The sequence below is a fragment of the Capricornis sumatraensis genome, chromosome 2, assembly GCF_032405125.1.
Source record: "Capricornis sumatraensis isolate serow.1 chromosome 2, serow.2, whole genome shotgun sequence".
Classification (NCBI taxonomy): domain Eukaryota; kingdom Metazoa; phylum Chordata; class Mammalia; order Artiodactyla; family Bovidae; genus Capricornis; species Capricornis sumatraensis.
Genome location: NC_091070.1, coordinates 181,419,071 through 181,445,610, shown reverse-complemented (window position 1 = coordinate 181,445,610; position 26,540 = coordinate 181,419,071). Strand labels below are relative to the sequence as shown.

At 38.2% G+C, this 26,540-nt stretch overlaps 1 protein-coding gene across 1 annotated transcript in view; it reads left to right on the top strand.

Annotated features, from left to right (window-relative positions):
• CACHD1 (cache domain containing 1) overlaps positions 1 to 26,540 on the top strand; it is a 236,083-nt gene that overhangs the window by 73,294 nt on the left and 136,249 nt on the right. Inside the window, exon 2 of the mRNA XM_068964526.1 lies at positions 19,584 to 19,646. Within this exon, the coding sequence (XP_068820627.1) occupies positions 19,584 to 19,646 (63 nt within the window). The remainder of the gene's footprint in view (positions 1 to 19,583; positions 19,647 to 26,540) is intronic.

Sequence of the window (26,540 nt, the reverse complement as noted above, 5' to 3'; positions counted from 1 at the left end):
TAGTTGCATGCTGTCCTAAGTATCAGTTATGCATGTGGGAAAAGGGGATTTGAATTCATGAATCTATAGTCTTGGTGCTTAATTATAAAAGACTGTAAGTTACATGTGTTTCCAAAAGGTGTTTTAATTACATTCCATGCATTTTTCTTGAGAAGCTCCCCCTTAAAAAAAATTTGCCTAAGGTTTGTACCTTAACTGTTGCTTTTAATTTTTCCAAACTTTGCGGTGATTGTAGAGAATATTATTTCTCTCTTTCTTTCTTTCGTTTCTTTCATTTTGTCTAGGTAAAACTAACACACTAAAGATGAAGCCTAGCATTGCTCATCCTGTAATTAATCACCCAGCTTTCAAATGTCTTTGGCATTTTTGATGCATCTCTCTATACTCCACAGCCAATCAGCAGATGAGAGCTCAAAAATGTCCTTTGTATCTCCGTTTTCCTTCTTTCAGTTCTAGAACCATCACTTTTCTCTAGCTCTCAATCTCTCTTTCCTCCCTCCCCATTTTGGTATATTATAATAGCAATAACAAAAGTTATCATTTATTGACTACTTACCATATGCTGGCTATTGTGTTAGTGAGATAAATGATTTTTCTCATTAATATATATTAATACAAATAGTAAAATGTAATGGATAATAAAAGTCCTATGAAGTAGGAGACTGGGGGCAGGGGGTGGGGGAATGTGCAGAGGGGAGACTTTGGGGTTAGTTAAAGTGCCCTGGGCTACTCAGCTAGTAATTGGCAGAGCTGAGATTTGAATCCACACAGCCTTTGACCCAAATGTGCATGTTCAACAGTATGTTATGATCTAATTTGCTAATAATAGGTCATACTATTACTGCCAAATTATTCTGCTTCAGGTCCAAATCTGATCCATTCATTCCCCTGCCCTGTAACATTACTTCAAAGTCTCCTCTCCTCATTACTTCCAAACTTTCACAGGCTTGCTTTTACATTCTCGATGATTTTGCCCACATCTGCTTCTCATCTTTGTCATTGTTTATGATTGATGAGGATTGACTGGCTAGAATAGAAACAAAAAAGAAGAAAGATGCATTTCAAACTAACATTGCTACGATTCTATGGTTAGGCTCTTTTGGTGTCTCCTGAAGTGACCAAGTGCCTGGCGGTAAGAGAGTCTGGTGCCCTTTGTGGTCAGGATCTGATAGTACAGAACTCTTTGTTGCAAACTTAAAATTGTCTTCAGCATTTTGCCCTGCAGTTTAATTGGAAGAACACTGGGTGCTTCAGTGCTGATTGCTGGTGTGGAAAAATTTAGCATTCCCTGGGGCCATTTGACTTTTCCCAATGTTACCTCCACAATGAAGCGCAACATTCCTCCCTAGAGATTTAAGACCAGCAACTTTTAAATGATAGGTGAAAACTTAGCTTTAAGAAATGACATTTGCCATGAAAATCAAAGTCATTAGCCAGATCTTAGAAATCTCTATACCTCTGGGGGAAAAATTAATTAGAGAAGATCAAGTTTAAAAATATGCAAGATCTAAAGACAGCCCTTTAGCCTTATTTACCTAATCAATGTAAAGAGCAATACAGATTTTTTCCCACCATTATTAATGGATCAACTCTTTTCTTGAACAATTAATTGAAATGAATAAAGCTCATTCCATCTTTTTTTTTTTTTAGGAAAGAAGAATTAAATAAAACAAATACTTCTTCCCTTTTTCTCATTCTTAAAAAATTTTAGGAAACCTTATTGACAACTAATTGTGTATCACATTCAGCTAGTTTTATAATGCAGAGCAAGTCTGGTCATTGCATGGAATGTTTCTCCTTTGGCTTCATTCTTTAAACTTGAAATTAATGTTTTGTGGAAAAAATGAAAAGCACCCTTATTTGGTGCCTGCCCCAGACCCTTTTGAAAGGAAGCACAGCAGAGGTCTGAATATCAGACAGTTACAGGGATTCCAGTGCACTGGAATGAAGTTCCAGTCTAATGAAGTTCTGTCATAAGGGAAGTGTTCATCTGCCTGCATTTTGTGTGTGGGTCCTCTGTTATTTATTAGGATTGGAGACTGAGAAGGGAGGAATCCAGGCAAACATGTAATGTGTGGAACTGAATCCTAGCAAATGCCTTGATGTCTAGCAAATACCTCTGCCTTCTCTGCCCCTTTGCTTTTCCTTAGTGACTTAGGGTGGAGGAGAATGTGTATACAGGCTATTACAATGCACTTAGGCAGGAGTGTGTGGGCATGAGAGAGACAGAGAGAACCAGAACAATCACAAAGAAGACCGCCTTGGAGAACTTATTTTGGGGAGGTAAACAAAGTCAACAAGAACATGAACTCGGACAGAACTCTACCCTGTAGAGATGTGTTTAGAACGATTCTCATATGGTTAATTTGCTTATTACCAGGTTTCTTTTTGCTTTTCAAACATAGAAAAGTGTTTGCTATACCAGTACAGACTGAGCATGCTTATACACTGATGGGCTTGGGTTGGTAATGGTGATACTGCTGTGATGAGAGAATCTTCCCCATTACAGTTTTGCTTAATGCCAGACTCCTAATGCTGCCTAAATACTGACAGCTTCTGTGAGGCATAGTAGGAATAGCATTATACCATATAGTCAACAACAACATGCCTTCTATGTGCTGGGAATTCAAAGATGAATGAGAATCAGTTCTTGTCTTCTAGAAGCTCACAAGGTATCAGGGTAGAGAGAAGCTATGTTAACAAATAATTGCAGTGCATTCTGTTAAGTGTTAGAATAGTGGGATGCCCTACTGCATAGATATCAGGAAAGACTTTCCATGGAGATGGAAAATTAAAGGAGCCTTACTGCGGAATTTGGGGCTTCTCAGGTGGCTCAGTGGTGAAGAATCCTCATGCCAAACAGGAGACGCAGGTTTGATCCCTGGGTTGGGAGGTTCCCCTGGAGAAGAAAATGGCAACCCATTCCATTACTCTTGCTTGAGAAATTCCATGGACAGAGGAGCCTGGCGGGCTACAGTCTATGGAGTTACATGGGAGTCTATGGGATGTAGTCAGGACTTTTGAACCAAGGTAAAGACTTGGGTTTTCCTCTCGATTGGTTGGAAAACCACTGGAGAGTTTGGACCTGTAAGTGCCAAGAGCCTTGGCCTTAGAGTCAGACACATCTGAGTTCATACCTTGCTCTGCCACTTGAACTAGCTCTGTCCCCTTCCTCATCTATAAAATTGAGGCTTATTCTTCTTTCCATGAAAAGTCTCAGTGAGGAGGAAGAGTAACATGGTGGGGATAGTATTAATAGTAGAAGAGGTAGATAGCAGTAAGATAATTTGCTTCTGTTTATCAGTATTTTAAGAGGCAGGGTATGAATCAGAGATGAATGTAAAGGGTGCAGGCAGTAACATGAGTATGAGAGGGCCATTCTGAACAAAGCTCCACAATCAGGCCTTGCAGACACTGGGCTGTGGTTTCTGTAGAGAAGGAATAATGCAGATGGCTTGGATCAGCCATCAGTAATAACAGCAGCTGGGCCTTCCAGATCCTGAGAACTCTCCAACTCACCACCAGTTTTGAAGCAGTGAGTTAATAAATGAAGAAATGCCAAACAGTAACCAGCACTATTATATTTAAATATTTCTACTTAGCAAATTCACTCTTATGCAATGTAATTGTGCCATTTCTGAGCTAATTTCAGTTTTTATTTTTAAAGCATAAATTTAGAGAATACTGTGTATGCATGGTATGTTCTGTTAATGTGATACAAGTTCAAGGTTGTATGATCCATACCTTTTTCTTTTCATTCTGTCACTCAATCTCTGTGACTGTATAAACTCTCATTAGGAGAAAAGATTAAATGTATAATTTTGGGGCTTTTGATGAATATAAATCCCAGGCCAAAACACCAACCAGCCAACCAACCTTCCAGCTCTCTCTCCCGCTCTGCACATTAGGCTTTAATAGTCCCTGTTGAATGCTGAGAATGAGGTTCCTGTTAACTTGCTGTTGTGTTCGAATTAGGTGTGCCTTCCTCACACTGGCTACTACCTACAGCTTCTACATATCTACACCTCCTTCTTCTCCTTTGCACTGTCAGCTCTCGAAGAATGGGCTGTCTTAGCATCGCATCATCTGAAGCCAGGTTATAGCCTGTGCTCAGCAACAGAAAACTGAGCTGGGCTACATTGGGAAGGTGAGCCCTTCCAGAACATTTAGCTGGAGATGGTTAGACAAAGGAAGCTCACCAGCAGCTCTAGCAGTTTGAGAGACCAAGAGATCTTGATCCCAGGTTAGAACCATGGCCTCCAGGGAAGCCTGGAGTTGTGAGAAAATTCGTCCCTCACTGCATGGATCCAATGTGTGGCTTTGGAGGATGCTGCCTGGTCATTAGTTAGTTCCTCGTTTTGTAAAGCAGGGAGTCTAACAATGCACTCCCCTCAAGGGTGGTGGTGAGGCAGTTGCTGTTGTTGTTCAGTCACTAAGTCATTTCCGACTCTTTGCAACCCCATGAACTGCAGCATGCCAGGCTTCCCTGTCCTACGCTATCTCCTGGAGTTTTCTCAAACTCATGTCCATTGTATCAATGATGCTATCCAACCATCTCATCCTCTGTTACCCTCTTCCCCTCCTGTCCTCAATGTTTCCCAGCATCAGGGTCTTTTCCAGTGAGTTAGCTCTTTGCATCACGTGGCCAAAGTGTTGGAGCTTCAGCTTCAGCATCAGTCCTCCCAATGAACATTCAGGGTTGATTTCCCTTAGGATTGAGTAGTTTGATCTCATTGGAGTCCAAGGGACTCTCAAGAGTCTTCTCCAGCATGATTCAAATCATCAGTTCTTTGACACTCAGTCGTCCTTATGGTCTGGTTGTCACATCCATACATGACTATTGGAAAAAGCCATAGCTTTGACTATACGGATCTTTGTTGGCAAAGTAATGTCTCTGCTTTTTAATACCTTATCATAAGGCAATAATATTGCAAACCAAAGTGTTTCTTCCTTCCTTTCTTCCTCTTGCCTTCCCAGGAAGCTCCACACAAAGCTTAGTCTATCTCTAGTTCTGAATTTGGTGCCTGCAAGTGGAGAGCAGCTATCGGTGCCTGAAGATTTGGAACATGCCCCTTTCTTTTCCTCTAAGTGGTCAGTGGTAATGGGAATTTCTCTTTCCTTCTCCTTCCCTGTTTTTTCTTTTTTAATGATTTTTTTTTTTAACCAGACTGTACTTTATAGTCTGTGGAAATGTGGATTTATTCAGAAATTCAATATAGGGAATTTTATACAGAAATTTATAGGGAATTTATACAGAAATTCAATATTATTGGTATTTCCAGGAGACTCATAGAAGTGTTTTGATTTGAAAGTGTCATTAGTGTAGGATGTATCAAACAGTGATTAGTGGGCGTCATCGGGACTACCTGGAGGATTCTTGCACATACCGGCCTCCCCAGGGCTCATGGGCCCATTATTTATAGAGGTGGGGGCCCAGGAATCTGCATTTGTTTACAGGCAAATAGGATTTATCTTGTATCGCTAATGAATAATAACCATGACCTTAGTGACGAAAATCAAATTTTCATAGTTGAAAGCACCAACTATGTGCTTTCCTTCACATTCCTCACATAGATAATAACTTAAGTCCTCACAGCTATGACCTTAACTAGGCATTGAGGTGCAGTTTACATTACATGGCTTTCCCTGGTGGCTCAGATGGTTAAGAATCTGCCAGTAATGCAGGAGACCCTGGTTTGATCCCTGGGTCAGGAAGATCCCTTGGCTAAGGAAATGGAAACCTACTCTAGTATTCTCACCTGGGAAATTCCATGGTCAGAGGAGACTGGTGGGCTACAGTCCATGGGATCACAAAAGAGTCGGACATGACTAAGCGACTAACACTTTACATAAAGTCGCCCATGGAAAGCGTGTAAGTCAATGGCTTTTAGTATATTTCCAGAGTTGTACAGTTATCACCATAATCTATTTTTAAAACATTTCATCATCCCCCAAAGAAACCTTATTCTCATTAGCAGTCACTGCCCAAGGGTAGATATTATTACACCCGTATTTAGAGGCAGGAAAGTGGAGGCTCTGGACATTTAAGCAACCTACCTCCAACCCCCACAGTAAGTAATGGAGCTGAGGACCGTGGTCCGACTTCCTTGCTTCCAGAACCCATGATGTTTCCACTATACCATGACCCCCTTTCAGGCACTTAAGACAGATTAAACATTTGTTTGGGGACACGTGCACCCGTGGGTGAGTCATGTCAATGTATGGCAAAAGCCACCACAATATTGTAAAGAAATTATCCTCCAATTAAAATACATAGATTATTCTAAAAATATTTTTTGGTGGGGAGGATAATTTGAGGTTCTGGTTTTATCCTAGTTCAGTAGTTTTAGGTAATGTATTTTCCTTTCCCATGCTGGCTTTGTAGGGTAAATAAACAGGTTTTAGAGATAAACAAGGTCCTACTGTATAGCACAGGGAACTATATTTAGTATCCTATGATAAATCATAATGGAAAAGAATATGTGAAAGAATGCAGGTATATGTATAACTGAGTCACTTCACTCTACAGCAGAAATTAACACTATAAATCACCTACACTTCAATACAATAAAATTTTTTAAATGTTTTAGTTCATTACACAGCATAGTCTGATTTTAAGAGTTACATTAGAAATGAGCATGACAGGGGACTTAGCTAGTGGTCCAGTGGTTAAGAATCCACCTTCCAGTGGAGGGGATGCAGGTTCCATCCCTGGTTGGGAAACTAAGCTCCCACATGCCAAAGGGCAACTAAGCCTGGACCGCAACACAGGTCACTAAAGATCCCACATGCTGCAACTAAGACACAATGCAGCCAAATAACTAAATATTTTTTTTAAAAGTCAGCATTACTGAAAGCCAGAAGAAACCAGTGTTTGGTCCTGTCCCTGGTTGTGACTCAGACCTCTCTGTAAGACTTGCTTTCTTCTTCTGTCAACTAAGGGAGTTGTTCCAAATCTTTTATTGATTCATTAAGCATTATTAGGCATTTATGGTGATTATACTGGATGCTAGATATTCAGAGAAAATGATGACAATTTTAATACTGGCTATACTTAATTGGGCAAAAAATATGTCAGACACTGTCCCAGCTGTCATTCCATTTAGTTCTAACTTTCAAACCTGGTAAATAGTGAAGATCATTCTCTTCTCTATGAAGTTGGAGGTATGTCACTTAAATTCCCAGTAGGAAACTTAGTCTTCGAAGGTTTAAACAATTCGTGTTGGTCACCCAGCTGAGATGGCTGAGGTCTAGATGATTCCAAAGCCTGGACCTTAGTCCTCACACTGCTATCTAGGCAAGCAGAAGTTGCTCTTACATTCACTACTCATGTTTCTAAACAAATACTTGCAGCACAATGTGAAAGTAAATAATTCAGTGAAGGCTGTAAAGGAGGTTTAATTTTCTCACCTCTTTTTGGGTGGGTCCTGAGAAGACTCAACCCAGATGAGCCTCTGGGTTCTGTTGGAGGCATAGCTGATACTGCCTTTCTCCCTGTCCTGTAGAAACTATTTGCTTACTATCTGCAGGTGGGTGTTTTAGGACTACTTCACCCCTGTAGTACCAGCCAGAACCCTGTTTGTTAAGCAGTACTAGACTGGGAGGCAAATACTCCTCTGGGATGTATTTGCCAACTTCAGTTTACTCCTGTGGCCTCCTTGGCCATGTGTTTACAAAGCCGGACTTGAATAAACTAGACATACAGAGCGTGCTTCTGCAGGTTGCAAGTACTGGGTTGGTCAAAAAGTTCATTCGGGTTTTTCCATATGCTGGAATTCTGTTCCTTTCATTTTTCCAAACCCAAGTGAACTTTTCTGGCCAATTCTATAACATCAGTAACCAAAAGGAAAGTCACTTTCTCAAGGACACAACTTGCACGTGGGTTTCTCAAGAAACTTGAAGAAGGCAGTTTGTTGAGCCTGGGAGCCAAGCTTGTCAAGGCACTGGGAGCTAATGGGAAAGCCATTTCCTGAAAATATGGAGTTTTTAATAAGTCTTGTCACTGTGGAAGGCTTCAGAGTGCTGATTTGGAAGAGTTCCTGAAGTTGGGAGGAGGACACAGGAAATCTAAAATGACTTTTTATTCCTGGGAATGGCTGTTCTTTTTGAAGGATTTTTAAAAGCTACTATTTACTGAGCTCTTGTTGTATGTAAGGAATAAGTGCTATGTAAGCACTGAACCTCACAAAAACCCTATGAATTTGCTATTATTGTCACTTCTTTTTTACAAATTAGGAAATGGTGTACATCTAACCTCTCCATAGCCACTCAGCTGGTAACAGGATTTTGTGTGTATGTGGGTTTTTTTTAACTTTCATTTTACATTCCTATTTTTTTAGACCCTAAAATCTTGAAAAAAAAAATTTAGCCAGCATTTATTTATTCATTATAATTATACTGTGAATCTGAGTCCAGGGAACCGTATTCATTGAGATGTGAGTTAATGATTATTGCTGAGAATCACGGCTTGCTGGAGCCACCGCAGGCAGGCTTGTTACCATGGTATTCAATAGGCGTGACAGGCACCCTGGCTGTGAGAGCCTGAAAGATGATACAGTGAGGAGGACCTGGGAGACACTCGTGTAATCATGTTAGCATCACATTTACTCCAGAAAGGCTGACTGCTCGGCTTCATGTCTTAATGTCCATATTTAAACTCACCATTCTCAACATTGGCTTTTTCTACTTAAATTTTCTTGTTAAAATATCCATCCCTCTAATACTTTGTCTCTTCTCCTGCAACAAGTTTTAGAGATATGTTTAGAACATTTTTCCTAATAATTTAAGTCAGATTTCACCAACAAATATAATTTTCTTGACACATCTATTTCATATAGCAGAAAGACCCAGGCTTAGAAGCTGCTCAAAAGTCTAGCCATTGATAGTTCAATAAGATTCTAGTACAACAATAGAGTAGAAATTTTAGGATCACCAAGTTTTATATACTCTAACTCAATTTTCCCCTTTATAGGTCAGGGAAAGTAGATATAGGGAGGCTTAAAGCCTTCATCAGGCATAGAGATGGTTTATACAGAGCTGGTTTATATGGAGTTGCAATTTGACATTGTTAGTTATTAGCTTTAGTGACAAATTTAGATTTATAGTTTCTGTGCTTAATGATTATACTAAAAAAAGCACCTCTTTACATAAAAGGATGTACCAGAAAAATTCTCTCTATTTAGATATGCCATAAATGAACATTTCACTTGAAAACCATACAAACAGCCTCACAGTAGCATATTTGAAATGTTGAAAACTAGTCTTCAGCTCAGAATGCAACATTGCAACTGTGCTTTAAACTAGAACAGTTGCTTTTCATTAGGTTATTTTTAAATCATTTTTTTGAACAAATATTTCTCCATCTTATTCCATAATATCTGTGGAAGTGTTGTTAAGGGTTGTAAAATTGAAGAAAACAGTCCCTTAGAGGATTTTATAATTTTACAAAGGAGATAAGACTCATGGGAAACTTTTATTTAAGGTCCTTCAAGTGTCATTTGAAGGATCAAAGGCAATCCAGTTCATTTGGCTCCTAAAGTTGTCACAGACCCTTGGGATAGTAACTGGCTTCTAAATGGACTTGATATTTTTCTTTGTGAGAAGGCTTAGCAACAGTTGAGGGAAGTGGGTGCATGCTTCCGAGCATATGGAATATAAACATTCTTAAAGCACCTATTTCATCATGTCACTCCCCAGCTACAATCCTTTCTAATGGTTCTTTATTTATTGGCAAAGAGACATTTATTCATTTACTCATTCAAAAAATATTTACTCAGTGCCTAGCATATGTGTAAAATCCAACTCCTCTTCCTGGCTTGAAAGACCTCCAGAGTCTAGCCCCATCATTTCTCTTCCACTGAGTTCAGTTTTATTTCCAAAAGCTCCCCTTATGCAACTGACCTTGTGTCATAACTACTGACTTGCAGGGTCTCTAGATTGTAAGCTTTTCTACAACAGAAGCAATCTTATCTTTGAACCCCCATTTTCCAAACATACAGACCTGTGCTGAGTAAGTCCATTTTAAGGATTTTCTTGAAGCCAAAGGATGTAGAACATAGGGTCCATGTGGACAGGGAGTTTGTTGTGTTCATTTTTGTATCCTTAATATCCGAAACAGTGCCTGGCCCAAAGTACTTAGTACTTTGTGTTTAGGACTATGTGACAGACCCTCTCTGTGAATGTTCTGAAATGTTCTTGCCTAAGCTCTTTTTTCTTTTTTCCTATTTAAATCTTACCTCAAATTCAAGCCCAAGTCCCATCCCTTCAGAGTCCTGCCTCCCATCTCCCCCACCTCCCTAACCCTCCATGAACTCTGACAACACCTTGGGTCTGTGCCAGGCATGCTGAGTTCATACGGAGACTGCATTGCACTGTTCACTATTCCTTCTTACTTTTTCATTTTTAAGTTCTTCTTCCAACTAGAGAGCTCAGTCTAGAGCTATATTTTACATAGTTTCTGACTCTATCAGAAAGGACATGATTGATTCACTGAGGTATTAACTAAGCATAGTCATTTAAGTCTGGATAGTAAAGGATTTCAGGGTTTCCAGTTCCCTTTGTCCTTAATGGCTGGATTCCTAAGGACCTGAGCATTTGTGCAGGCTTGTGCACACATAGAACACTGAGTACCAAAGATATTTTAAAGTGCCCTCTTCCAAGAATAAATGCATAGCCATTTAAATCCCCCACCTTTCTTTTTTCCCCTTCAAGGTGAAATTGAAAAAGCCTTAATGGAGATCGAAGGTGTAGGGAGTGAGGAAGAGTTAGGAGAGTGGAAGTAGGCGAGTGGAAATCTGGCACCATCTGCAAAGCGAGTCAGCTTTCCATTTCTGAGAGGTTCCACGTGCATTGTCATGAATATTACTTATAGTCAAGTTACACTGGCTAAAGGCTGAATCTTTCCAACATGTGGAACTGATTTGCTTGCCTTTTCCCCTCTTACTCCCTTTGAAAGCCACAACAACAACAACAACAACAAAAATTCAATAACCCTTCAGAAGCTTTATTGCATGTAGGAAAGTGTTTCCGTCTTGTTTTGCCCGTCTTTGTTCTCTGGGTTCATATTTACCCACTGACTCTCCTGGTTTCAACGCTACAACAGGAAATCAAGTGATCAAGGCTAGAAACTTTGCTTGCTGAAATTATTGCTTTAGATTTCCCCTGCTAAATCAGACTGCAGCCTATTCCTTTTCCCCTGTAATTTCTTTTGAGGGGTAGAGTGGACCAAAACTAGCAGCCCTTTGTAAAGGTGACGCTCGTCACTGATTTGTGACTCTCTGCCAAGCTTCCTTGCTGTTCAGAGCTTCTGTTGGTATGAAGGGTGTTAACTGCCTTCAGATTAAGGAATTCATAATTTGAGTTCTTTTGCAAGCTTAAAGTAGCCAAGGGGCTATGTGTGTATATACTTGGAGCCTGAAGAGGACAGGGAAGGAGAAACAGAGGTAAGGGGGGAGGACTCTATTAATAGAGTTGAGAGAAGGGGAAGTTTTTCATCTTAAAGAGAAAGGACACTTTCTTCCCTTTTTCTCTAGCTGATTGAGTGACAGGCCAAACTAACAGTCTGATGACTTAATACCTAAATTAATGGGTGCACACATGCTTATTTATGCTTACTATGTACAATTCACTGTGGTAAGGAATCATGGCATGGACCAGTTATCAAAGAATATACAACAAAGTCAGAACCTACAAGCCCAAAAGAGTGGAATGAAATAAACTGTAAACAGTAGTTGGTTTTAGTAGTTGGTTTTTACTGGGCGGTCAGACAATAGATTATTTTCCCCCTCTTCTTCCTTTACATATTTTCAAATTTTCTACAGTGTATGTATTAATTGTAGCATGCTGCTGCTGCTAAGTCACTTCAGTCGTGTCCGACTCTGTGCGACCCCATAGACGGCAGCCCACCAGTCTCCCCCATCCTTGGGATTCTCCAGGCAAGAACACTGGAGTGGGTTGCCATTTCCTTAGACTGTCTTTATTGCAGAGATTCAAAGAAGGGAGAAATTATCTTTGGGAAGTTGTTAAGAATGAGGTGGGACTTAAGTTGGTAAATATTTATACAGGTATTTTTCCTCCATTATACCTGTAACCATCCTAGAATTAACTGTCAACAGAATATTGTTAAGAGGTTAACATAAATGGAATAGAAGAATAATAGAATAACTATCAAGATTGTTTGAATAACTATCATAATGGTATATGAAATACATTCATATACCATTTAGTGTAGTCTATATAAATTTATCTTCACATGAATCAGGTTAACATACATGAAGTTCCTAATGCTGGACAGATAGTAGCATTAGCTGTTATCATTTTTTATATATAGCAACTGTAAAACAAAATAAGGAAGTCTGTTGGGCAGGACATGTGTGTACAGGGTACCATTTGCACAGGGTCATCTATTGTATACTGATTAGTTTTGTTTTAAATTCCCAATCCAGGCGTCTTCCTCTACTATGATTTTCAGTACCTAAGCATTTCCTTTTGTCATGATCTGCAATAGCCCTGTTTCTTGCAAATCACCATGGTATTCAAGATCAGTTTTTTATAGTAAGGAAAAAGTATGAGACCCTGTACTTACTTTTTCCTCTGTAAGCTCTCAAGGTGGTGATCTTGTCCAAATGGTTCTTTGTAGAGTTTAGTTGTAACTCCGAATGTATGTCCTTTTTTTTTCTAGTGTGTCAACTCTTTGAAAAATGTTTGTCTTTATCCATCATAAAGGAAATTCATGCTCCATTTTGAGATTGGGGGGTTGGGGAGGAGGGTATATATGTTCTGGATTCGTTATTTGCAGGCAAGCCCTGTTACTATTTGAGTCATTTTCTAGATTTTACCTAAGTTTTCTTTATTAAGATGGTGATTATATAGAGGATGATACATAAGTTTTGGAGTAAGGCAAATTTTGTACCCAGACTTGGCCACTTACTCACAGTGTTCTACATTTGGGCAAACTAAACTTCTTAGAACCTGTTTTCTCACCTGCAAAATGATGACATAGTAACTACTATGAAGAGTTGTTGTATTAAGTGAAATGTGTTGCAAAGCACCTGAATCCATTCTGTGCCCTTGTTAATATATATGATAACACTTGTGTACAATGTAACCCCCCACACATATAATTAGAATAATATATGAATATTTAAATACTGATTTAAAATATGAACAATAAGAAAAATAATTATAAACATTTTTATTAGCTGCACAATATATTTTTGATTGGATGAAGAGTAATTAATTGGCTCCCGTGTTGTTAGTCACTTAGGTTTATTTTTTTAGTGGTAACCTTTTTAACACTCTTAATAAACTATTTTCTGGAGTTACCTGTATCCAGAATGAATAAGTTTAGAGATTTTTTTCAGTGATGGAGATTTCTGGCACCAGATTTGTGATCTCAGAATGCAGAATGATGAGAGTGTCCTTATAAAATGTTTTTCTGGACTGTCTATATGTTTTTCAGAGTGAGGTTAAATAGTATGGTAAAAATCAGACGATTCCTATTCTGGGCAGAAGCAATCCCTTATAACCTAGTAAAAGTTTATTCATGGAGTATGCTTAGGGGAGAATGAAGTTATACATACGTTTTCTTCCCTGAAACACTTAAAAATTAAGTTGTCGTTAATTCCCTGTCCAGTGGTTGTTGGAGTTTGTATTAATGACAGCACTTTCTCTTTTAAGGGTTAATGTTAGTCAACATCTCGAGATAACAGTGGTGACCTATATTTTCTTCCCCTTTGGCCTCAATTCCTAGAATGGTAGGAAGAGATCCAGAGAGGAATGAAGCTGTTAAGTGAATTTGTCAGCCAAACTGGCTTGCGACAGAGAGCTGTAAACATCAAGAGAATACGCTTTTGAATTATAATTCAGTCCTGCATTTTCTTAGCAAAGATCAGGGAAGGAGACCAACAGAATCTCATTAGATTTGCAGAGGTATTTATTTCTCTGCTGTGGTTTTGTGCTGTACCATTCATTTAAACATCTAGTTAAAATCTGGCAGAGCTGTTGGCGGAGTGAAGATGAGGCCAACTGTCTGGATTGACCATTTTATTGAACACTCTTGTAATTGTTGCTATTCCAGTTAAGTAGAATTCTCTTGCCTTCTTTCTGTTGAGCAGACTCAATTAAATAGAGAGATTTGGGAGGGAAAAATAATGGGTAGGGAGGATGGGTCAGTGGAGTGGGGACTTGGGGACAGGCAAGGACTAAGGTGGGAAAGCAGCCACCACCACCTCAGCCCCTGCCCACACACATGCACCTCCACCCCCCTCCTCCCCATGGCCCCCCCACCCCACCCCAGGATGTCTTTGTTTTTTTCTTCCCCTGCAAGAGAGGTCTGGGGAAATTGTATTCAAGTGCTCTGTAATTTCCTCTTGGGCGGAGGAGGAGGAAGGCAGTTCTTAGGAAGGCAAAACCAATACAGTATTGTAAAGTAAAATAAAGTAAAAATAAAAATTAAAAAAAAAAAAGAACAATATATACAGAGGCAATGTGATTAAATGGCATTATATAAGTTTAGATCGTTCAAGTTGGATGAGATTCTAATAAAGACACCTTTTTTTTTCTTGCTGAAGATTCAGGTTAGTACAGTACCATTGAATGGGAGCTGAACAACTAAGTCATGTTGTATACCTAGGGTGTGAGAGAGTAATTAATATGTAGCCTCAGGGAAGGCTCAGGAGACCTTATCTTTGCATTGCTAACTCCTCAGTATTGGTACCGTCCAGTTTCATCTGGATTGCAGAGTGAGGTGTAGATTCTTTTTTGATTATCACCCAGTTAATAGATTATTGTTCTTTTTAGAATTGTATAAATAATTTTTTAAAACATACAAAAAACGTTTGTCTAGGGTGCATTTTAAAGAGACTGTCTAGAGTGTGATATAAAGTAGATTTATTTCAGTATATATACACAACGCAGTGTACAGTCATACGTATATAGCTGGATGAGCTCTCACAAAAGCACACACATCCTTGTAACCAGCACCTCGGTCAAAAGACAGAACATTTCAGCATCCCAGAAGCAGCCTTCACATCCTAATCAGGTGAAGGCAACCGCTATCCTGGCTTCTAGTCAGCTAGATTGGCTTTGCCTGGTTTTGAACTTGATAGAAATGGGATTTCATTCTTTGTGTCCTGGTGTCTAGCTTCTTTCACTCAGTGTTGCTTGTGAGAGTCATCATGTTGATGCATGTTGCAATTGTGTATTCATTTCATCTCACCCCAATACTCCACCATGTGAATTCACACGATTTGTCTATTCTGTGGCTGATAGGCATTTGCGTAATTTCCAGGTTGGGGCTCTTATGAGTAGTGCTGTTATGAACATTCTTAAGTTTTCCTTTTGATAAACATGTACACATTTCTGCTAGGTATATACCAGGATAGCAACTGCTAGGACATAGGATATGTAAATAATTTAGAAGATATTGTCAGTTTTCCAGGCTATGTGTTTTAATGAGAGAAAGGTCAGTTTTATCTTCAGATCAGGGTATTCAGTTGCCCTGAGCTGCATCTTCTTGTTGTTCTTTTAATTATGGAAATAATTATGACTGACAAAAAGGAGTTGGTGAACTATTATCTTTCAAATAACTTGTTTAAAGAAAGATTCCTCACCCATTTTAATGATCTGTTCATTATACAACAAAGTGTATTTTTATTTCTAGTATTTGGCAAGAATGAGAAAGAATAGTGGGCAAGAACAAGCCTTTACTTCCAGGGATTTGTACATTGAGGAGATTGACTTCAAACCCCCTCCAGCTTGTGTTCAAATTGAGTTCAAATGTCTGGAATTCCCTTGGTCCTCCAGGGATCTGGAATAAGGGAAAGTGACAACTTGGAAATAGAATGTGGAATGCCCACTCCACCCATCTATACCCTAACTCTGTTACTGAGAGTAAATCCTCAGAGAGGATGAACAGTTTGACCTTTTGGGATTGCTTCTTCATGTCATGCTTTAAGAAAACTTTTTTCCACTTTCACTTTTCAAATTCTCTAACAACCAAGAAATTCTTGCCGTCACCAAATGTCAGCTAGGTATACTGTTTGGAATTCCTGGCTCTCAAATTAGAAATAAAATCCCCAGAAAACTCTGTATTCTATTCCTTTCACAATTTTAGGTAGCAACAGAAAGTAATATTGGGACTCCTGTGTATGTGTGCTCACTTGTGTCTGACTCTGAACTGTAGCCTGCAAGGATCTTCTGTCCACGGGATTTTCCAGGCAAGAGTACTGGAAGAGGTTGCCATTTCCTTCTCCAGGGGATCTTTCCAACCCAGGGATTGAACCCATATATAATTACTCCTGACACTGGTTTTATATATAAAATGTTACACATATATAAAATGTTATATATATATATAAAATGTTACAGCAGCACATTATATCTTGCTTAAAATGAAATGGATAGAAAAAAAAAATCCTCATTTTTTTTCCTGTATGCAGATTATCCTTAAGAAAAAGATAGTGTGAATAAATTTATTAGCTGTGCTAGAAAAAATGCCTGTTTTTAATTTAACCTAGGTTTAGACTTCAGTACTTGAAATTTTTTTTTTAACCTGTGATACATTGAAGTTTTGAGCTTTAGTTTTTAATCTGTAAAATTGGTTTCAGATCGCTGCCTACCACATAGGGTTATTGTGGAGATGAAATGAGATCATTTATGTGAAATTGTAAACAATGAAAGTACTAAGCCTAATAAGCCTTTGAGAGCTGGGCTTTGCAGGCCTTGCATTTTAGGAAAGATTATTACTGTCCATTAATCTAGAGCGTAATGGAAATTCACTCTATATCTTGAAATCCTGTGCTTACTACTTTTAACCTTGCACCAGACATGGCTGGCTGATCTGTTTAGTTGTGTTACTTGTCTAGTTTCTTCTGACTTTTCACTAACACCCTACACCCCTGTGGGGAAAGCAGAGGGGCAAAAAAGTGTTTGCTTGGAGATATCTCCAAGCTATTATTCACCTTTCACTTCTTGGGGTGGTTAGAGGGTTGTGTAAGTAAGTAGTTTGCAGGGTCACTACTCCTCATATCTATAACTTCTTTCTTTGAAAATTATCTTTTACCCACCATATTTATTAGGTGTCAAGAATATAGAAATGCTTACAAGCCATATAAAGCTTTACATAAACTATTGGCTGTCATTATTAATAATTATTAAGATACTGAATGTGTAAAACAGGGACTGAACACAGCCTGGCTAACACTTCCAGGCTTATATTCCTTATTACTACTGAGAAACTCACTTTTCTTTTAACAACAAAGAAGAGGGAAGGATCTGAGGTTCCTTACTAGGTGTGGCCATTGGTGGATGTTGGCTTGAGCAAAGTGGATCTGATTTGCTTCCCAGGACGTGGGTTGCTCCATCAGTTGTTCCTCTTGCAGGAACATCTTCCAGGACAGGACAGATAATGTATCCCCAGAAATGAAATAAGAAATTGACCACACTCTTTCAGATCTAGAGTCACTACATGAATTATGTTAATTCATGTTATGTTATTCACTGTAATAAAAGTGCACTCTTGGTACCAACCAGGTTGTAAAAATCAAATTACACAAAAACTGTATATGGTCTGAGAGTTAGTCGACAGTGACATTGACCCAGTCTCTAAAAGCGTTGTTGTCTAGCTAACTAAGGTATTCTCCAGAAAACGGGGCTGGAGGTCTACAGATTCATAATCCCTTCTCCAAAACAAGATCTGTTTTAGAATTCAGGATCCTGATGTACCATGATGTCAAACACCCTGAGTGAGATCTAAAGCAGAACCCTATAATCAGATGCATTAATACATCTGCATCATAAAGAATAAATCTCCAAGCTAAGTGGTTTAATAAAAACTATAAATACAAGTTAGGATTTACTGCCAATAAGTTCAGATCATGTCATATTTTGTTAGCAAATGTGTTATGCACACCTTTTGATTTTCAGGGACTTTTGAATTTTGGAATTAGTCATAAGGAATGGTTGATCTGCATTATGTTTGGGTGTTAGCTCCTAATAGGGGTTCCTTTCATATGTGTTAAGATACCATGTAACAAGTAAGTTGCTCATGAGACACTAGGGTGAGTAGCACCATTATTTTTGGGGGGGTGTGGGGGGAGCCTGGGTTCAACTTCCAGCCATGAAGAGTGACTTTGGGAAGGTTATTTAATTTCCCAGAGTCTTAGTTTTTTTGTCTTTGGAGCTGCAGGAATTATTACATAAGATATGCACATGAGGTACAATGTACATTGCATTAGGCACTCTATAAAATATGTGTTCATTTCCTCATTTACTATAAGGAGATAGTAATGGTGCTTGTCACAGAGGTGTTTTATGAGTCCTAAATAGATGTAACCTGCTTTCCTATCAGCAGAGTCATTTTTAGGGAAAAAAAGACAATAAATATGAATGAATGAATGGCACATTGAAAATTATGATATTCATAACTAGAATTTTCCAGACTGTAATTCCATCCCATTCCATCTCAATCCTTCCAAACTGCTTCCCTTCCCCCAGCAACAACCCTTATTCCACCCCTCCCCAAGCCCCAGCACCTTGATCTTCCTTCATTTGCACAACGCTTGATGAACTTGGCACTTGTCTTCCTCGCCACAACAATGCAGGTGTGTGAGGCTGTCTGGGAAGCTGTCCCAGACACTGACAAACCCTTGGCAGTGGGATAGAAAGGCAAAAGGGAAATTTTGGCTGACATCTCCAGATTTGACTGCTTGCTCATCTGGAGAGTTCCAGAGGTATCTTTAAAGTTTTAGGATAAATGATGAGACTGCTGTACTTTTCTATTCCCCCCAGTCCCTAAGGATACATCTCTTGGTTTCTCTCTCTCTTTTTTTTTTCAGTTGGTTATAGTTCAGTCACGTGATTGGTCAGTAACCGTGGGGTTCGGTAAAGTCATAAGTCTGCAAGATGTAAATGCCAGTAGCGGCTGCAGGAGTGAGTATCAGCTAGGCAGAGACCAGGGGAAGAATGTGTGTGCTTTGGGTGCCACAGCTCAGACTGATGTCTTGGCATGGTTGTCGTATTTCCTGGCATGTAAGGACCGTATCCTCTCTTAAGGCCACATGTATTTGGCAAGCCCTATTATACTACTTTTTCAAAGGGGTGCTTAGGTAATGAAGGTGATAGATAATATTGGGTAGGTACCAGTTGGACAGGGACATGAGAGAATATGGAAAAAATCCTTTTTAAAGAGCTTTATTACATTAGATCGTAGTGTCTGTAAACAATTACTGCATTCAGGGAGTTGCAGGGCTTAAATGAGAAACACAGCTTTGTCAGATTATACCAGTCGGATAAAATGGCATGGGCTCCGGAAATCTATAATTAAATGTATTTTTGAAAATGAAAAATATAGCGTAACATCTGGTTTATTTCACTACAGAAGTGCCTGGGTATTGCTTCAATCAGTGTGATTGACTCTGGCTGATATTTGGATTTCTCTGTGTAAAGTAACTATTTTAATTAAATTTTTTCTGCTTGATTCTCTTTGTGCTGTAAACAGATTATTCACACACACACACATTCATATAGAAAATGGCTGCCTTATTTAGAAAATCTAATGTTTGCTCATTTTCTTTTCCTTGCAGCGGATATTCAACTCCTTTGTTTACACTGAGAAAATCTCAAACGGAGAAAGTGAAGTGCAGCAGGTAAGAGGGGATGGCACACTTGGCATTCTCTGTCTTTGGATTGCTTTTGGCTTCATGACTCTTTCCAGTCTCCATGTGAGGTTGTCTGTTGCTCTTTATATATGATTTCATATACCTCTTAGGCAAATGGTGACAACCTCCCACTTAGGTTCTTATAAGCAATTGGAATAATGGTTATAGGACAGTTTTCTGCTATTCATGCGATACATTGAAAATACTGTTTAGTTCCTTGTAATTTTTTTGGGAAATTCCAAAACTCAGATTTTAAAATATTAGAAATGATTTCATCTGCTATAGGAAAAAGTGCTCAGGCTTTGGAATCAGACAAACCCCAGGTCAAATTCTGGTTGTTCTACTTATTTCATGACTCTCAGGAAGAAATTTAGCCTTTTGAGCTACAGTTTCTTAATCTTGAAATAGGTGGAGATATATCTGCTTGATGGGGTTATAAGAATTAAATGAAGTAATGTCCAGTTAACTGAGAATAAGTGAAATACGTTAGGTGGATGGCCTGATGTAGAAGCAGCTCCGAGAATGCTGGCTTCTTTTGTCCTTTTATTTTTCTTCCTTCTTCTTGCTTTCTTCCATTGCTGCTTTTCTCCCATCTTCTCAATGCTCTGTGGGGTCAAAAAGTTCTAAGGCCCTATTCTAGTCCCTTTATTTATAGCTGGCTTCAAATGGACTTCTTCCTAAACTAAAACATAGTGTTGGTGAACTTGGTCATGAATAATTGATCTGTGCTTGAAAAAAAAAGGGTGGTAAAGAGGATTCTGGGTTTTAATTTCAGCTAATCCACCGACCTCATTATACCATATGACTGCCAAGTAGTAATTTGAAGCTAGATTGGAAACTTAAGTAAAAAACAGGACCAAGCTGCAAACCAGAGTGTAACAGAGTGTTTCTACAGAATAAAAAAAATAATTATAGGAAAACACAAAATAACTTAAACTCCTTGAGTTGCTGCTTTTATCTTATTCATGTTGACTCGATCGGAACTTCAAAAGTGCTATGCAAAAGGACAAAGTTTTCAAGTGTCATTAAAGTTAAGCTATTTATAGGATACTTATTTATTTATAATAAATTACTGTGGTTTCATCTTGAAGTTCAGCATCTCCTGTTTATAGACATTTAAGATGTTTATTGGTTTCTGCAGGTTAAATTTAGACAACATGGGACATTAAACATGTACCCCTTTTCTTAGATTTAGACAATTTTAAAAACTAATGACCTGAAATTGTAGGGAATGTGGTTTGTTGTATCAAATCTTACCTTCATAATTCTGTCTTATTTTTATTCTGGCAAACCGGAAAGTGCTTTTGAAAGGGTTTTTCATGAAAAGGGTTTTTATAGGGGAAGGTTTCTACATAAAGCATGTTCAAGGAGACTTATTGGGAGACTAAAAGCCATTTGATAACGTTTTAAAGAAACTGATCCAGGGATATCAGTTTTGTTGCCTTTTTTTTACAAATACGAGCTCTTCTTTTAGATGTTTTTTCTTGGCCAAGGGGGATGCCACAGGGCACTTGGGATCTTAATTCCCAGACCAAGGATGGAACCTGTGCCCCTAGCACTGGAAGTGTGGAGTCTGAACCACTGTACCACCAATGAAGTCCCTGTTTAGCTGTTTTTAAACATAAAAGTTGTTTCATTTCCTTGGAGTGATGTCCTTGCTTTTTAAAATCTAGCTGTGAGCAAGTTTGGAAATCTTCTATAATAATTTTCAAAAATTATTAGCAGCTTATTTAGTGCACTTATGGAAGTATGGTGATTTTCATATATTATCACATTGGTTTTTCCATATAACCCTGAAGGAAAGATGCTATCATTATTTTAGATGAGGCAGACAAAACTCCAAAAGATAGAGTAAGTTAGCCACAGTCTCATGAATACTAAGTAAGAGAACTGGTTTTCAAAATAAGTTTGACACTAAGTTATACCATCTATATTTTTATTTTAATAGAGTTTATTTTAAAATCTGTATTTTCTTACAAAACAGAAAGTGTCAGTTGCTCAGTTGTGTCTGGCTCTTTGTGATCCTATGGACTGTAGCCATGGAATTCTCCAGGCAAGAATAATGGAGTGGGTTGCCATTCCCTTCTCCAGGGGATCTTCCCGACCCAGGGACTGAACCCAGGTTTCCTGCATTACAGGCAGATTCTTTAGCTGCTGAGCCACCAATGTGTGTTAGTCATTTAGTCATGTCCGGCTCTTTGTGACCCTACGGACTGTAGCCCACCAGGCTCCTCTGTCCATGGGATTCTTCAGGTAAGAATACTGGAGTGGGTTGCCATTCCCTTCTCCAGGGGACCTTCCCAACCCAGGGATCGAACCCAGGTCTCCTGCATTGCAGGCAGATTCTTTACTACCTGAGCCACTAGGGAAGCCTACAAAACAGAAGACTTTGCTAAACTGTCTGTAGTTGAAGAAGACAGATGAAGACGAGTCATCACCTCGTCATTTCTGTCTCCTCCCTTTTATTGTCAAAATGTCTTTCTTAAATATTGACCAGGAATGTACTTTTTAACTTTTCTTTAATTTCTCTAGTCTCTCTAGAAGAACCTTGGACAAAATAGATCTTATGACACTTTCACATCGAATATTTGGAGATAATTTTCATGTCATTATCATTTAGCCTAAAACTGAAAATACCCAGGTCCTGAAAAATTTTTTCTTCCGTAACAAGGTTTACAGACACTTTCAGTGAGTATCTGCTCTGCCTTCAATGTGATTCTCTTGTGGCTTGAATTAGACTAGAGTTATCCTCATTCTAAATTGAGAGAACAGAGAACTCCTGACATCTACTTGAGTTGATTAATAACTGCCTAGGAACTCAGGGCCCTGTGATCCTGGACAGTAGCCAGGATGAAACCTTTAGGGAAATGCTTACCTCTGTGTTTCCTATTCTGTCCCCCATCACGGTGGCTCACACTTTCATGCATATTATCTCCTTGAAACTATAGAACAACTCTGTAAGGTAGTTGGAGTTTAGCTATAACTAACCAAGTTCAGGAAGGTCAAGGAGCCTAGTTGTTAAGTAATTGAGCTGACTTCTAAAAAATTGTGAACTATGTCAAACATGTAGAGTATATAAACCATGTATGAGTAGAATACAGAAATACTGGATTAAAATGAACATCTCAACCTACAACCCATCTAAAGAAACAAAGCATTACTGGTACTTTAAAAAGCACCCATGTAACATCTCCCAGGTGTCATCTCCCTTTCTTGCCCAAGGATAATTCTGTCCTGATTTTCTGTTAGCCATACCTTTGCTTGTGTGTGTTTGAAATATATATATATATATATATATATATATATATATATATATATATATGTCCCTAAATTCATTATTTGATTGTCTTTGTTCTTTATATACATCTCAAGTATATTATGTTCACTTATCTTGCTACTTTACTGAGCCTTATATTCCTTAAAATCACCTCTGTTGATATATGTAACTAAGGAGCATTTATTTTCAATTATAAGCATTCCATTAAATGCAGTTTATGTATCTGTTTTTCTTTTGATGATGTTTGGGTTGTGTCTAGTGTTGATTTTTTATTGTTGTTAGTTGTATCTCCTGGTGCAAAATTTAAGTGGAATAATTCTTTGAGTTGCAGGAACATTATTATCCCTGACTTCTGCCAATTAAATGCTTTTCCAAGTAGCCTGGGTCAGGGGAGAGACCAGCTCAGGTGGAGAATTCCTTCTCTAAAGTAGAATTGCTGGGTACTAGAGTGTTCAATGTGATTGGATAATGCAGAACTGCTCCCACAGTGGTTACCATGGGTTACCTTTCTACAGACAGGGTACTGGAAATGTGCTGCTCTATATAATCTTCAATAGTTGGTATTTTTGAGTTTTAATCTTTTGCCAGTTTGGAATGTTGAGATTTTATCTAATGAGTTTAATTTGTTTTACTCTGATTACTAATGAGGTTAAAATGACTGTTTACCACGTTTATGGTTCATTTTTTGTGTGTTTACTATTGTGTCAAATGTCTGCTACTGTCCTTTGCCCATTTTTAAAATTGAGTTGTCTGTTTATTTTAGAAGGTTAACTATTCCACACTTGTTCTAGATCAGGTCTATCCAAAAGAGACTTCTGTGGTGATGGAGATGTTTCATACTGGTGCTAGCTAGTCAAGCAGTGACTAGAGTATGTGGCTGCTGAGCACTTGAAATGTAGCAAAAGCTACTGAGTAATTCAATTTTAAATTTAAGTTAAATAGTCACATATGGCCCGTGATTACCATATTAGATTTCCTTGAAGATTTATGTTTCATAAATATAAATGTTCTCCCAATGTGTGGCTTTTCTTTTCACTTTTTTTTTAAATTAAATTTTTATTTTTACTTATTTTACTTTACTGTATTGGTTTTGCCATACATTGACATAAATCCACCATGGGTGTACATGTGATCCCAAACATGAACCCCCCTCCCACACTTTTCACTTTCTTTATGAATGGTATCTTATGTGGGATTATGATATTCAATTCTTACAATTAAGAATTGAAGTTTTAATGTTAATAGTTTTTTAAGTCAATTTTTTTTTTCTTTTTGGTCTCCAGTTATTGGGATATTGTTAAATTCTACCCCAAAGACACAAAGACATTCTCCTATCTGGTCTTCTAAAATTTTTGTCTTTCTCCTTTAAGACTTTTAGCCACCTGGAATCGCTTTTGATGTTGGATGTGGAGCAGGTATTCAATTTTTTTCCCTCTGCCCCATGTGTATTGCCAAGTGGTCTTACACTATCTGTTGAGAAATTGTCCTTTTTTTTTTTTCTATTTGTTTTCAGTCATTAGTCAAATTTCCATGTATGTGTGAGTTTGATTTGGTTTCCTTTGGTGTGTTTATCTATAATTGTGCCAGTACCACATATTGAGATGGCTAACATCATGTTTCTTAGAATTTTAGATTCTTTGCTCTTACATGTGAATTTTAGAAACAATATTGGCATTACCATAAATCTATAGAGCAGTGTGGAGAGAATATCTTACTAACATGAATTGGTAAGTACAGTGTCTCTTAGCATAGTTTTATATTTTGTTCACAAAGGACAAATATCCATGCATGTGGGATTTATTTTTAGATTTTTTGTTTGTTTAGGTTATCAGTGTACCTTTAAAAATTGTATTTTTTCTAACTGTTTCTGTTCAGTTCCATGCATATGTTTTATGTCCAATTTTTTTAAGTTACCTTATGAGTTCTCATGATTTATCTGTAGATTCCTTTGAATTTTTTATGTAAATAATTTCTTTTCTGTGTCCTCCTACAATGACCTCTAGAAAAGTATTGTATATTTGATAATTGTATATTGAGGCCACCTATAATATATATTATTTTTATTTAGGTGTATTCCTATTTTATCACTTCTTCTTTGATCTATTTAGTTATTTAAAAGTATGTTCTAAAATTTCCAGGTATCTGTAGAATCTTGCTATCAATAATTTTCTAGCCATCCCTGTGTATTCCCTCATTGTACTGAGAGCATAGAGCTCTTTGGGTTATAGTTTTATGCAGTTTCTCCTATCACAATGACCCACTTGGCCAAGCCCTGAGGTTTTGTCTCTTATGTGTCCAATGCCCCATGTGATCATCAAACTGGAAGTTCCAGGTCTCCAGATCATGTATAATTCTCAGGATAAAAGCAGGTTCTGACTCTGGCTTAGTTCCCAGATTTCTGCTCTCCTTACCATCTTAGGGCCACTGAGTCTTTGTTTGGAGACTTCGTGGTCCTAAGGTAGTTTCCACTTTTATTTAAGACACTAACCTGGTGGGTCAAATGGTAAAGAATCTGCGATCTCCAGCAGTGCAGGAGACCCAAGTTCAGTCCCTGAGTTGGAAAGATCCCCTGGAGAAAGGAATGGCTACCCACTCCAGTATTCTTGTCTGGAGAAGCCCATGAACAGAGGAGCCTTGTGGGCTACAGTCCATGGGGTCACAGACAGTCAGACACCACTGAGCAACTTAACGCTTTCAGTTTCAGCCTCTTAACAATTGTAACAGCTCTTAACAATTATAACAGTTCAGCTGTTTCTAGGATTGGCTTAGTGAGCCAAAAACAGATTAGTTATTTGAAGTAGATTATTGACCTATGTCCTCTTAATTATAGCTCACAATCTTTAGTTGGAAAGGAACCACTTTGCTATGCCTGCTTTCATATGTTTCATAGTATCTGGAATACTGACTTGCATTTTCTATCCATCATTTCTCCTTTGGGTTAATGAAAACTGGAGCCCCATGGGTTCTTGCTCTCTCTCTTTACTATCAAATCTTATTGAGAGTTGGAGCTGACTTGTGCATACTATGTAATTTGGCAGTAAAGCCGACCTGTTAATATCTTTCTGGTTAGGGGAGTAAAATAATTAAAACTAATAAAAACCATTTTGTGATTTTTGACTCTTACCACAAAACTCTCTTTGGTATATAGACTTTTCTTTGCTTTTTCTCATTATTTCTTTTAAATTAACCTTCTGAGTGTGGTTCTAAATTGCCTAACAATGTGTTTTAAATTTTTAATTAGTTCACTATGTAGTTCATTTTGCTGCCAAAAAGCTATAGCAACAGCCTCAGGAAAATAAAAATCCCAGGCACACATTCTCATGTGGGTCACCTCCCACTGACTTCATTTTTGAATACTTTAAGAAAAGAAGTTTTGTGAACACCTAAGGGCGTTATATCAAACTGAACCTGCATCAAGAAAAATAAATTTTCCATCAAGTGCTCTGTAAGATAGCAAAATGTGCTCCATAAGACACAAAGCAGTGAAGAAAAACACAAAAGGAGGAAAAGCTTCTTGGGCCACTCGATTGAATCACTTAAAAACAACTACTTTGGATATGTTTGAAGAGTTTGCTCTAACTTTTTCTCAAGTGCTCGAGTAATTA